This window comes from Mus pahari, chromosome 13, assembly GCF_900095145.1.
Source record: "Mus pahari chromosome 13, PAHARI_EIJ_v1.1, whole genome shotgun sequence".
In the NCBI taxonomy this organism is placed as follows: Eukaryota; Metazoa; Chordata; class Mammalia; order Rodentia; family Muridae; genus Mus; species Mus pahari.
In genome coordinates, this window is record NC_034602.1 from 28,314,604 (window position 1) to 28,327,172 (window position 12,569).

The 12,569-nt window shown below is 48.2% G+C and overlaps 1 protein-coding gene across 1 annotated transcript in view; it reads left to right on the forward strand.

The window, feature by feature from the left end:
* Htt (huntingtin) overlaps positions 1–12,063 on the forward strand; it is a 135,550-nt gene extending 123,487 nt beyond the window's left edge. Inside the window, exons 59-67 of the mRNA XM_021211255.2 lie at positions 100–229; positions 1,309–1,464; positions 4,736–4,926; positions 6,250–6,364; positions 6,478–6,691; positions 7,045–7,150; positions 8,008–8,170; positions 8,539–8,699; positions 9,567–12,063. Coding sequence (XP_021066914.1) covers positions 100–229; positions 1,309–1,464; positions 4,736–4,926; positions 6,250–6,364; positions 6,478–6,691; positions 7,045–7,150; positions 8,008–8,170; positions 8,539–8,699; positions 9,567–9,780 — 1,450 coding nt within the window. The 3' untranslated portion in view covers positions 9,781–12,063. The remainder of the gene's footprint in view (positions 1–99; positions 230–1,308; positions 1,465–4,735; positions 4,927–6,249; positions 6,365–6,477; positions 6,692–7,044; positions 7,151–8,007; positions 8,171–8,538; positions 8,700–9,566) is intronic.
* Positions 12,064–12,569: the final 506 nt, after the last annotated feature.

Consider the following 12,569-nt stretch of genomic DNA (forward strand, 5'->3'; position numbering starts at 1 on the left):
GAAATTTGAAATTTCTTCTCAGTCACTTATTTGGGGTCCTTCTTGAGGCTAACCTCTCATCTGTGTATGGGGAAAATATCCATGTTTCACACTCTGCAGAAAACACCGTGCTGGGGTTGATATTCACTCCTGTTCGCAGTTTCTGCTTGAATTGTACAGCCGATGGATCCTGCCATCCAGTGCAGCCAGAAGGACCCCTGTCATCCTGATCAGTGAAGTGGTTCGATCTGTAAGTTTGCTTTCCCCTCACCCAGAGACATGTACACGCGAACACATACTCGAATGTGTGCATACACACACACACACACAAAATCATGCACAAACACATGCACACATGTGTACTAAATATAAGCCACAGACACATTACACAAACTTCACCTATATGCACCAGATACCATATACATGAATACACACATGTGCCATGCATTCACCAGATATATACACAGACACATACACACACAAATATATACAAATAAACAAGCACACAGAGATATGCGCACATAGACACATACACACCTCATCTCTAATGTCTCTGAACCTGTAAAGGAACTCCTGCAGGCCTCCCAGGTATGGAGGGACAGAATGTTTGAAGTTGGTGGCAAGACAGAATTTTTTTTTTCAGATCCAGAGCAGGTAAATACTCAAATGTAACACCAGTGAGTGGTATGCCTTCCAGAGACCACCTTGCCTCTGTCTCTTCCAGAGTAGTAACAAACAACTGTATACCTTACTCTTCTAAGCCAATATTTTCTTTTCTTTTCTTTTCTTTTCTTTTCTTTTCTTTTCTTTTCTTTTCTTTTTTTTTTTTTTTTTTTTTTTTTTTTTTTTTTTTTTTTTTTTTTTTTGTTTTTTTCGAGACAGGGTTTCTCTGTGTAGCCCTGGCTGTCCTGGAACTCACTTTGTAGACCAGGCTGGCCTCGAACTCAGAAATCCGCCTGCCTCTGCCTCCGGAGTGCTGGGATTAAAGGCGTGCGCCACCACGCCCGGCTAAGCCTGGTTCAGAGGAGCAATGTCAGATAAGTAGTAGGCTCATTGTACTTCAGTACTCTACTGTTCCCAACAGCCCCAAACAAAGGGTAAGTGACATCTTTCAGTATTGACAGGGCTGGATCGAAAGGCTCTAAGATACTGACTTGGTCTTCTGAAAGTGATAGAGGGAGCTGGAGAGAGTGGTTTTTAAGAGGGCACTGGCTGCTTTTCTGAAGGACCCGGATCTGTTCCCAGAACTTACACAGAGGCTCACATTTTAGGCTGCCTTTCTAATATCCCTCCAGGTATAATTCTTGTTCTGATTCTCCATGTCTCCAGCTTCTTGTAGTATCAGACTTGTTCACCGAACGTACCCAGTTTGAAATGATGTATCTGACGCTGACAGAACTACGGAGAGTGCACCCTTCAGAAGATGAGATCCTCATTCAGTACCTGGTGCCTGCCACCTGTAAAGCAGCTGCTGTCCTTGGAATGGTGAGTGAGGGTAGTTCAGAGGCTGCCCCCATTGAAGCTGCTTGGGACTACACTGCTTTGGGACCTTGTATTGGTCACATGTGCTACATGCACCTGCATAGTTCAGAGTCCTGTCCCAAGCCAAGCTCCCTGGCACATGTGGACCATAGCTCTGGTTAGCTATAAGACTTGGGTGCCTTTTGGTGCTGTTCCCACGAGACTGGGATGTGGTGAGCATGGCTGGAGCACTTGTTTCCCTTGGCACACTGTATGTTGTTACAGTGAGCACCTCTCCAGGACAGAAGGTGTGGTAGCACTAGGACAGTACAGAGTGAAATTAGGTCTCGCTTCTTCTGCCTGTCTGTCATTTAGCAGCCCCACTCCATTTCTCTGGTGGGGTCTAGATCCCACTGTACTACTCAGCCTACACAGGCTTCCCTGGTGACCTTGTTGTCACAGTAACCTTGCACTTCTACTTTGGGAAATGTAGATTTTGATCCTTAACATCATGATTGTCTTGGTCCAATTGTGCTGCTGTCACAAAACACCTTAGACAGGGTAATTTATAAATAACAGATATGAACTGCTTATAGTTCTCATGACTGGGAAGCCCCAAATCAAGTTGCTCCGGGACGCCTGGTATGTGCCTCCTGGCTTCTTCAGCTCATTGACATTTCCCACTATTCTGCGGCTGATTTATCAGCATTTACTTGGTTGTCTTTCCTATGTACATATTATTAGGTGCTCCTCAGAACATGGATCAGACATACATGTGAAAATAATAGCATGTGGGTTCTTCCTCTTGTTGGAGCATATTAGAGGGCATCAACACTCAGGAAAGGGGAGGGACTTTAGACTGTTGACATGGGCACTTTTGTCCTGTCACTTACTATTAAATTATTATTGTGTTTTTAAATTACATTAAAATGTTATCATTAAATGTTAAAATTATCATGTTTTTAATCTCTGTTCCCTGGGATCCAATTTTGTGATAACATAAGAAACTGTTTAGGGGCTGGAAAGATGGCTCAATGGTTAAGAGCACTTGATTCTCTTATAGAATATCTAAGTTCATTCTTAGCACCCACATTGCCAGCTTATAACCAACACCCTCTTCTGGCTTCTACAGGTACACATGCATATTTACCGTGTGGATACATACACATATACCACATATAAAAATAAGAGTAATTTTAATAAGGAAACTTATTTGTTCACTAGACACATGAGTGGCTGCCATGTGTGAAGTAGTTAGGACTGCTGGCAAGAGTGGTATGAAGAGCCTGCTGGGGCCCGTTCCCCATGGGTCATATGTGCCATGTCCTCTCTTGTTAGTAAGACAATGCTATTATCACTGTAGCCACAAGTATCTGATGGCATCTCCTACATACCTGTGTAACCCTGTGCAGTCACAGAGCAGCAGCACACATAATAGAACATGGCACAGCACAACTCCCACCTCTTCTTACTGCTCTGCAACAGAATCTGTTGTCACCGAACGTAGGGGCTAGAACAGGTATACAGCATGGGTGGCCATAGCACCATCCAGAGAACAGCAACAATGAGCATTTAGTGCCCCTGTGTGAGCACACTCTTCAAAGCAGGCGTCCTCTGGGTGCTGTCAGGACTGTGTCCTTGTGGGAGGTCCATTTTCCTTCTTGGGGTGGGTGGCTTCAGTGGCTTAACTTTCCTTGTAACTGTGGTTTTGTGCTCAAGCCCAAGTTCCTCAGGCAAAATGTAAATCAAATGCATCAGGCAAATAATGGTCATTTTTAAGAAACGACCCCAAGGCAGAATGGCAAATGGCTCCAGTTCCCAGATCTGTGTATACAAGCAGCTGTGCTTGAAGGCAGTTGTCTTCTGAGAGGCTTCCAGCCTGTCTTGTGCTGCTACAGGCAGTGCTGCATTGCTTTTCCAGGGGAAACCTGAACAAGGAATGTTCACCTCAGATGCGCCACTGATGATCCAAGCCCAGCTTGTGAATCAGTGTATGTATTGGCTTTCCTCATAGGAACTTGAGTGAAGGCTTACTTATTGGAGCTGAGGGACCCCAAAACAGCTGCATACTAAAAGATTCTTCCACAGCATGGGTAATGATACCCCCAAAGCTACATAAATAGAGTCACAGTCTCCTTCACTTAACCTTTCTCAAGACCAAGTGCAGCGGGGGCAGGGTTGTGTGCAGCATGTGAGGAGGGAACACTAGAATCCTGTGCTTGGGAGAGTCTGGTAGGAGTACAGGTAACCCCAGCTCCTCTGATTTCAAGATGCCACGGCCATGTCATGTCCAGAGGACAGTGTTCCACAGCATGCGTCAGACTGTCACTTTTCTTTGCCCATCATTAGATCTGCAACCTTCAATAATGTATCCTGGTGTTATGCTTGCAGGAGTGTGGCCAGAGCCCTAGGTTGTACTGTCCTTAGGAAGGACTCACAGCTCAATGGGGAGAGCCTGGGAAGGGGGTGAGAAGAAAGTAACTGGCAAAGATGTTAACCCTCTTTAGCCTGACACCATCAGATACAGACTCCCCTGGAGGGCTAGATGACCAGAAGGCCTCTTATATCATGAGATCAAATGAGTCCTTAGCCAGCCTTCCCTGGGGGTGGGGCACAGCCAGACAATGAAATGCTGCCCTTGGATTGCAGAACACTACAGCAGTCTTCAGTGCTGAAGGAGTCATTTGTCAAGGTATGTACTCCCACATTTAAAATACCTAGTGGAAGTGATACCATGTAAGTCCAGGTTAGCACAAATTAATGTCAGGAGCTTCACAACTACCAATGGAGGATCCAGACCAAGGTTTATTACAGTGAAGAGACATGAGGCAAAAATCAGCTGAAGGCGAGGTTCCTGGGTAAAGCCTAGAAAACCAGGCGTGAATACTGTTCCTGAATAGTCATTCAATCACAAATCATCCAGTAGGTAGACAGACAAGGAGTGGACAACATACATGAGCTGTTCCTACAGGGGCCAGCAGAACTCAGAATCCAGGATTGTTAGAAGTAGCAGGATACAGGAACACCCGATGCCCAGGACATACCACAGCTTCAAAAGGGAAAGTAAGTGTGGGCACAAATCACATTTTCTTCATAAGGTAAACCCTCTCTCAGCTTGAGGTTTTTTAGATAGGGTCGGCACTGTACACCAACATCTCCTGGATGAGTTTCAGCCATTGTGTGGACTCTGCTATGTGCTCAACTATTGCTAGGCTCTTTCAACCTCAGGGAAGCAGGCCGTTGGCAATCAGCCATCAGTCTGCCTCCAACAGCTCATGTCTGTGCTTGTATCCAGGACAAAACTGTGGCAGAGCCAGTCAGCCGGCTCCTGGAGAGCACACTGAGGAGCAGCCACCTGCCCAGCCAGATCGGAGCCCTGCACGGCATCCTCTATGTGTTGGAGTGTGACCTCTTGGATGACACTGCAAAGCAGCTCATCCCAGTTGTTAGTGACTATCTGCTGTCCAACCTCAAAGGAATAGCCCAGTGAGTGGGACTGGCTGGGTGGGCTACAGGCTTTGGTGTGGTCTTAACAAAAACATAAAAAATAAAAAACAAAATAAAAGTCTCCTGTTTGACTTTCAAAGTGTATGCCAGAACAGACATGGTAACAAATGCTTATGATCCAGCATTTAAGAAACTAAGGCAGGAAAATTGACATAAGCTTGAAACCAGCCAGGGCTACAGATGAGATCCTGTCCCAAAAAGAGTAACAGAGTGTATGCCAGGTCCTGGTAAGTGGCAGACAGGAAACCCAGGAGAAATAGTACTTATGAGACACAAGGACACAAATCTACATCAGATGGTTTCTTGGATTTCTCTAGCAAGATGAAAAGTCCTGCCTTGCATTGCTCTCCCCTAGCGGCACTTAGCACACTGCTGTGGATAGCAACCTTATCCCCTGCTGCCAGACTTAGCCTCCTCTTCAGTTTACAATCAGCTCCTTGTTTCCTGTGAGGCCCTTTTCCCTGCTCTGATCCCCCACCTCCCCCTAAAGACAGCTCACATGCAGCTGAACCTGGATGTGTTGCTGGTCCTTTTGAAAATAAGTTGAGCCCATCACAGCTCTGTCTTAGAAGCAGAAGGAGGTGTTGTGATGTGATAGAGCATAGCTAGGCACTCAGAGGCACGAGCTAGGGGTGCAAAGGGACTTGGAGGAAAAGCTAGGTGTTCTGTGACAGGATTGTAGATTGAGAAGTGGAGATTAAATTTAGAGATGATGAGGTCTTAGACTGACAGACATGGATTTACAAGTCCAAATCAGATAATCACATAGACCTTGCTCAATGCTTTGGGCAGAGGGTCCTGTAAAAACAGTGGCCAGTTCCTAGAAGTGACAGTGTCATTTGAACAGACCTGCAAGGGGGCAGAAGAGATAGAGTGTTGCTCCTTTGTTTATGGTGGCATTGGTCTAACTCATATTCCAGCCAGGTTTCTACTGCTGCCATTGGGCAAAGAGGTACCAACTGGAGATCCCATGAGTTAGAGGGTTACAAGTTAGCAAATGCATGGAGCAGACACCCTGAGGAACCCTGGCTAAGAACATGAAGAATGTTCAGGGAGAGTGAAGTGATCTATGGACAGGTACAGAATTGGAGGTGGCATGCTAAGCTAAGGCCATGCAGCTCTGGAGACAAGTGTGATCCCTAGGCCATCCAAGTGAAAAGGCCTGGGGAAGCTGACATGACCCAGGACTCTGTACTCAATAGACGTGGGTGGATAATGCTTTAAAACTGTCCCTGTCAGCCTCTGCAGACATGCAGGGGTTGCTGTATGTGACTGGGTTTGATTACTGTCTCCCATTCTTAGCTGCGTGAATATTCACAGCCAGCAGCATGTGCTGGTAATGTGTGCCACTGCTTTCTACCTGATGGAAAACTACCCTCTGGATGTGGGACCAGAATTTTCAGCATCTGTGATACAGGTGAGAGGGCTCTAACTGGGCTCTATTGAACATAGGCAGGTTACCTTATAGACTGTACCAGTGGGTCATTGTGCTTTTGGGGAAGATAAGAGTAAGCCTTTCTTCTTATCTAGATGTGTGGAGTAATGCTGTCTGGAAGTGAGGAGTCCACCCCCTCCATCATTTACCACTGTGCCCTCCGGGGTCTGGAGCGGCTCCTGCTGTCTGAGCAGCTCTCTCGGCTAGACACGGAGTCCTTGGTCAAGCTAAGTGTGGACAGAGTGAATGTACAAAGCCCACACAGGGCCATGGCAGCCCTGGGCCTGATGCTTACCTGTATGTACACAGGTGAGTGAGTTGTAAGGGTCATAGATTCACCCAAAGACTCAAGCCAGGCCTCATGGTGTGGCAGTCTTAGTGTCTTAGTCTAAGACAGCCTGGTCACCCTCCAGGAATTTAGGGCTCAAGGCAAGAGAGTAGCTCACTCACATGATACCAAGTATCAGTATCAGAGCTGCCTCTGGCCACTGCATCCCTGAGAGTTGGAAGAAAGTTGGGCTGGGTCCTGCCTTGCTAGGGACTGTAATCACCTGCTTTTGAAGGATCTCTGCCTATCTAGTAAAGTCCTATTTGAGCCACTGAGTGCAGATTCAAGACTCTTGGGCTTCTGTCCTGTAGCCTACCTAGTGTTTTTGTTTCAGGTAAGGAAAAAGCCAGTCCAGGCAGAGCTTCTGACCCCAGCCCTGCTACACCTGACAGCGAGTCTGTGATCGTAGCTATGGAGCGAGTGTCTGTTCTCTTTGATAGGTAAGACATGCAGCAAAACTCCACCCCTAACCTCAGTAGTCATTGGCTGCCCTAGAGCCACAGCCAGAGCAGTTTTGCTCATTCTCTTGAACTCTAAAATGCATCTTTGCAGCCATTTTTCCAGTGCATGCATATTCACAGAGCACCACCTGCAAACCAGACTCGGGGACAACTGAACCCATGCAGATGTACAACCAAACCACTGCCCTGGTGGATCCCATAGGCCACTGCTGAGGAAATAGACACTCCTGGAGTATAGCCAAGTGCTGTGGTGGGGCTCAGGCCATATCCACAGGCAGGAGACAAGGCTAAAGGTCTGAGTCACTTGTGTACTTCTCAGCTGTCTACCACAGTTGTGTGGCATTAGTGGAATAATCATAGGTCTTTAAGGATGCTGCTGAGGTAAGGGTAAAGTGTTGGATGTTGAAAGAAGAATCAACAGGAGCATAGATGGGCGTCCAATTTTGAAGGGAAGAAAAGTTGCTGATTGACAGTAGTACTCTGGATATTAGGACATGCAACAGTGAAAAGTTTTGTGACATTTCAGTGTGGAGAGTCTCTTCTGTAATGTCACCACACACCCTTTTGCTGCTGTTCCTTTACAGGGCTTTCCCACAACTGCATTATTCTCCCCAGAGTGGGGAAGGTCAGCTTGTGCTCAGATCAGTCGGGCGGCAAAAGGACAGCCTGGATCTCATCTTTGGCTTTTAAAACTTATACCCTAGTTTTGGTCTGAGCCCCACTTGGAACATCCCTGTGGGTCAAGGACCTCTGAGCCTTGGTCCATGATGGCTCTGTAGGCAGGGTTGAGAGGCCAAGAGCCAGGGGGAGGCTCAGATCAGCTCCTCTCATTTCAGGATCCGCAAGGGATTTCCCTGTGAAGCCAGGGTCGTGGCAAGGATCCTGCCTCAGTTCCTAGATGACTTCTTTCCACCTCAAGATGTCATGAACAAAGTCATTGGAGAGTTCCTGTCCAATCAGCAGCCATACCCACAGTTCATGGCCACTGTAGTTTACAAGGTGAGGATGTACTTGCCTTGTGGGGTAAGGACAGAGAAGGAGGGGGAAGGGGAAACCAATCCCACACTTGCTGTAGGCCTGTCATCAGGGCTAGACTATTTTTTATATATATATATATATATATATATATATATATATATATATATANTTCTCTGTGTAGTCCTGGCTGTCCTGGAACTCACTCTGTAGACCAGGCTGGCCTCGAACTCAGAAATCCACCTGCCTCTGCCTCCCGAGTGCTGGGACTAAAGGCGTGTGCCACCACGCCCAGCTTAGACTCATCTTTTAAGATGAGTGGCAGCTGTGGCCCCAGTCTCCTCACCCCACCCCACAGCCTGACCCTGTGCTCAGGGCTCTCTTCTCCCTAGGTTTTTCAGACTCTGCACAGTGCTGGGCAGTCATCCATGGTCCGAGACTGGGTCATGCTGTCCCTGTCCAACTTCACACAAAGAACTCCAGTTGCCATGGCCATGTGGAGCCTCTCCTGCTTCCTTGTCAGCGCATCTACCAGCCCATGGGTTTCTGCGATGTATCCTTCCTCCCATGGGGCTTTGGCCAGGTTCCTTGTTCTCTTAGCATCCAGTTCAGGTTTCACTGAATGTTTTCAAACCTAAACTCTAAAGAACCCCACAGGTATCAAGGTGATGCTTACCCTTCCCTAAAATGTTGACAGGGACATGAAACAGAAAGTCTAGCCATTTGCCAGCCAGGGTTTATGGCAGTTCTACTGCTAAGGGAAAAGGGGAGCCCAAAGGGAGGCAGGGCAGCTCAGGCCAGCCAGCCGCTGGCCCTGCGGCTGCCCCATCATCTGGCATACTCTGTTCCTCTGAGGTTTTCTCAATGCTGCTTCTCATTAGCTCTCATCTTTACGCTGTGGTCACCCTCCTGGGGAAAGCCATAAGTAAAGCTGAAGTTCCCGCCCTAACAGTGATGCCAGGAGTTCCTCTTGGCAGCCTCCTCCTCTTAGACCACGAGAGTTACTAGCAGCAAAGCTGTCTTGGTGGTGACAGTACAGCCTCACTCTAAGTACTGGGAAAGCCGTGCAGGCAGGGTGCTAGCTAGCTCTGCCCTACCTGCTCTGGAGCAGTGTGAGCGGGAACACCAGCCACTAGCACTGTGTGGGGACACAGCCCAGGTAAGTGCTGTTGTGCAGAGCTCTGGGAACCAGCATCCTGTCTGCACTGCAGGGCTCCCACTTCCTGGGCCTCTCTGCCTACCCCTGTCCTCCTGGGCAGACAGCGAGCTGCAGCTGGGAAAGGATTACAGGCAGCTGCTGCTGCTAATGTGGGCTAGGCTGCCCTCAATTTTGGTTGCCCTTAGTCTTCCTAGGAGGGGAACCGCTTGGGGAGGCTGTCTTCCCACCCTTGCCATCGTTCCTCCTTAACTCTTCTACCAGCCTTCCACATGTCATCAGCAGGATGGGCAAACTGGAACAGGTGGATGTGAACCTTTTCTGCCTGGTTGCCACAGACTTCTACAGACACCAGATAGAGGAGGAATTTGACCGCAGGGCTTTCCAGTCTGTGTTTGAGGTGGTGGCAGCACCAGGAAGTCCATACCACAGACTGCTTGCTTGTTTGCAAAATGTTCACAAGGTCACCACCTGCTGAGTAGTGCCTGTGGGACAAGAGGCTGAAAGAAGGCAGCTGCTGGGGCCTGAGCCTCCAGGAGCCCGCACCAAGCTTCTGCTGCGGCTTCCACTTGTGTCAAGTGGACAGCCAGGCAATGGCAGGAGGGCTTTGCAATGAGGGCTATGCAGGGAACATGCACTATGTTGGGGTTGAGCCTGAGTCCTGGGTCCTGGCCTCGCTGCAGCTAGGTTGACCAGGTGTTTGTCTTTTTCTTAGTGTTCCCTGGGCCGTGGTCGCCAGGTTGCAGCTGCCCTGGGATGTGGCTCAGAAGTCCTAGCTCTTGCCAGATGGTTCTGAGCCTCCTGCCCCACTGGGCTGGAGAGCTCCCTCCCACATTTACCCAGCAGGCATACCTGCCACACCAGTGTCTGGACACAATGAATGGTGTGTGGGGCTGGGAACTGGGGCTGCCAGGTGTCCAACACCATTTTCCCTTTCTGTGTTTTCTTCTCAGGAGTTAAAATTTAATTATATCAGTAAAGAGATTAATTTTAATGTAACTTTTCCTATGCCCGTGTAAAGTGTGTGACTTGGCAAGGCCTGTGCTGCATGTGACAAAGTTTATGGAAGTGGATGGGCCTTCTGGCTGCCACTCCCTCTCCTGTAGCTACTCAATCTAGTTGGGCAGGTCCCTCATGTAGCCCTCCCAAGACCCTGTGGCACTTGCACTTCACACAGCTCCTTGTTCTTATGCATTCCATTAAGCCAGCCAGCACAGAGAGAGGTGTTGGTGTTGACTGCCTGTGTGAGAATCATGCCTGTGGCTCAACTGAGGAACTGAGGAACTGACTTCCACTGTTAGAGTTAGAGAGGCTTGCCCTGTGGCAGCTGCCCCCCCCCCCCCCCCGGCATGACTGTCAAGCTATCTCCTCACTAGTGTTGATGCACTCTCCTAGTCTCTCAGCCTGGGCAGAGACAGCATCTGCTGGACCCAAAGTGGCTATCCCAGTAACCTCATCCCTGGTGTGGCTGACCTGCACTGTAGCCTGCCCACACACCAGCTGACCGTTGTGGATACTGTCTGTCCCTTTGTATCTTCTGCATGGTTGGGACCTGAGGAGTGCTGACCTGATTACCCCAAAGGTGTCTCTGAGCTATGGTTTGTTGGTTTGTCTCAGTTTCTCGTGGTCAAGGGAAAGCTTGGTGTCCTAGCAACAGTTAAGAATGGACCCAGAGCCTCTTTTGCCCCTTCCCATCTTGCCTTCTGTCAGCCCAGTAGAGTATAGACACCTATGCCTGGCAGAGCCCAGGGAGGACTCAACCTGACAAGATAAGGCACCAAAGGGAAGGTTCAAAATCAGGTCAGCCGATGGCCTCAGACGGCTTCCCAAGCTGGTCAGAGCCACCTCTTCCCAAAGCCCAAGCCCAGAGTAACCAGGTTATGTTAATGAAAATGAGCCTTGAAATGAGCTACCTTCATTTCCTGGCTTGGTTTGGGAGCTCGATTTGCTGTTTGACTATATGACAGAGCAGATTCTCTGCTGTTCCACTAAGTCATGTCTGTGTTTCTCAGCTGTAGAGTAGGGGAGTGGAGTAGTTTGGAGATGTTTCTAGGCTACACAGGAGGAAAGAGCTTGCAGCCCATGATTAACTAACTGTACTTCAGTGCATGGATTGCTTTCTTGAGACCCTTGGATTTCCTTTTGTCTTTCCATCATGACAAGTAGCCTTGCTGCTGGGATGCAAAGTTCCCCACCAAACACAGGTTGTGGGGAGCCTCACACTTGGCTGACTCTTCTCCTATCCACCCTGGCAAAAACCACCCCAAGGCATGGTAACAGGAACAGTGGACATGGATTAGGTCTTTCAAGAGGACGTTAAGGGAAGCTACTGAATTTTAATGAAAGAAACTCACCAATGCCCCTTTGCTGATTTAGGGCTTCTTCTTGTCACCCTCAATTTCCCTCCTAGAAGTACTCGGGGACCATGTGAAAGTTCTTACAGTGCTGCTGCCACACTCTGAGGTTGGTCCAATAGCTCTGAGATGAGCATGGTGCAGGCCTGATTACTCCTCATGGTAGATGTTCATAAGGAAACTGAATATAAAATCTAGAGCCATTCACCTGGGGATTATATCAGTGAGCTCAACCTCGAGTTTAGTTGGCCTCTTGTTCAGTGTGATCAGAAACAATTCTTAGTATGGGGCAAGGACAGCCTCTGCCACAAGGTTGTTGTCTGCTCATGGGTGCCACAACCTAGAGATGCACCTGGGCACAGGCACATACACACACACACACACACACACACACACACACACACTCCTTAAAGACATATGCAAGACCTCTAAAAATGCCTGCCCATTTTTTTCTGAAAGCAGACTTTTCTTGCAACTGCCACATATAGTCAGCTTTGTGAGTCTAGCATCTGAGAATGGGACTCAATTTTTAAAAGTCCATAGCTCATTAAAGTCCCACTGGAGACATTGCCCCACCTGTCTAACTGCAGGAGGGACCAAAACTTTTTATCAAATTCCTCAAAAAATCTAAAGATTTCCAAACTTTATTTAAAAACAGAAGTTATTTTGACTATGAGGTTTTGGGGGTAGGAGGTGGGATGTTGTTTCTGTTTCCATGGTGGTACTATCAGGAAAGATTTTAATAAAACCAGGGTAGAACTTTTGGCAATGCACTTCAGCATGTTTCTTCTCCAAAATGTGCCTCCCTCCCTCCCTCCCTCCCTCCCACTGATAACCCCCTTGACATGTAGGTGATTTTGCCACTGCCAAGTGCCCTTTATGGTTCTCTCATTTTGTCTGCACATGTACCCTT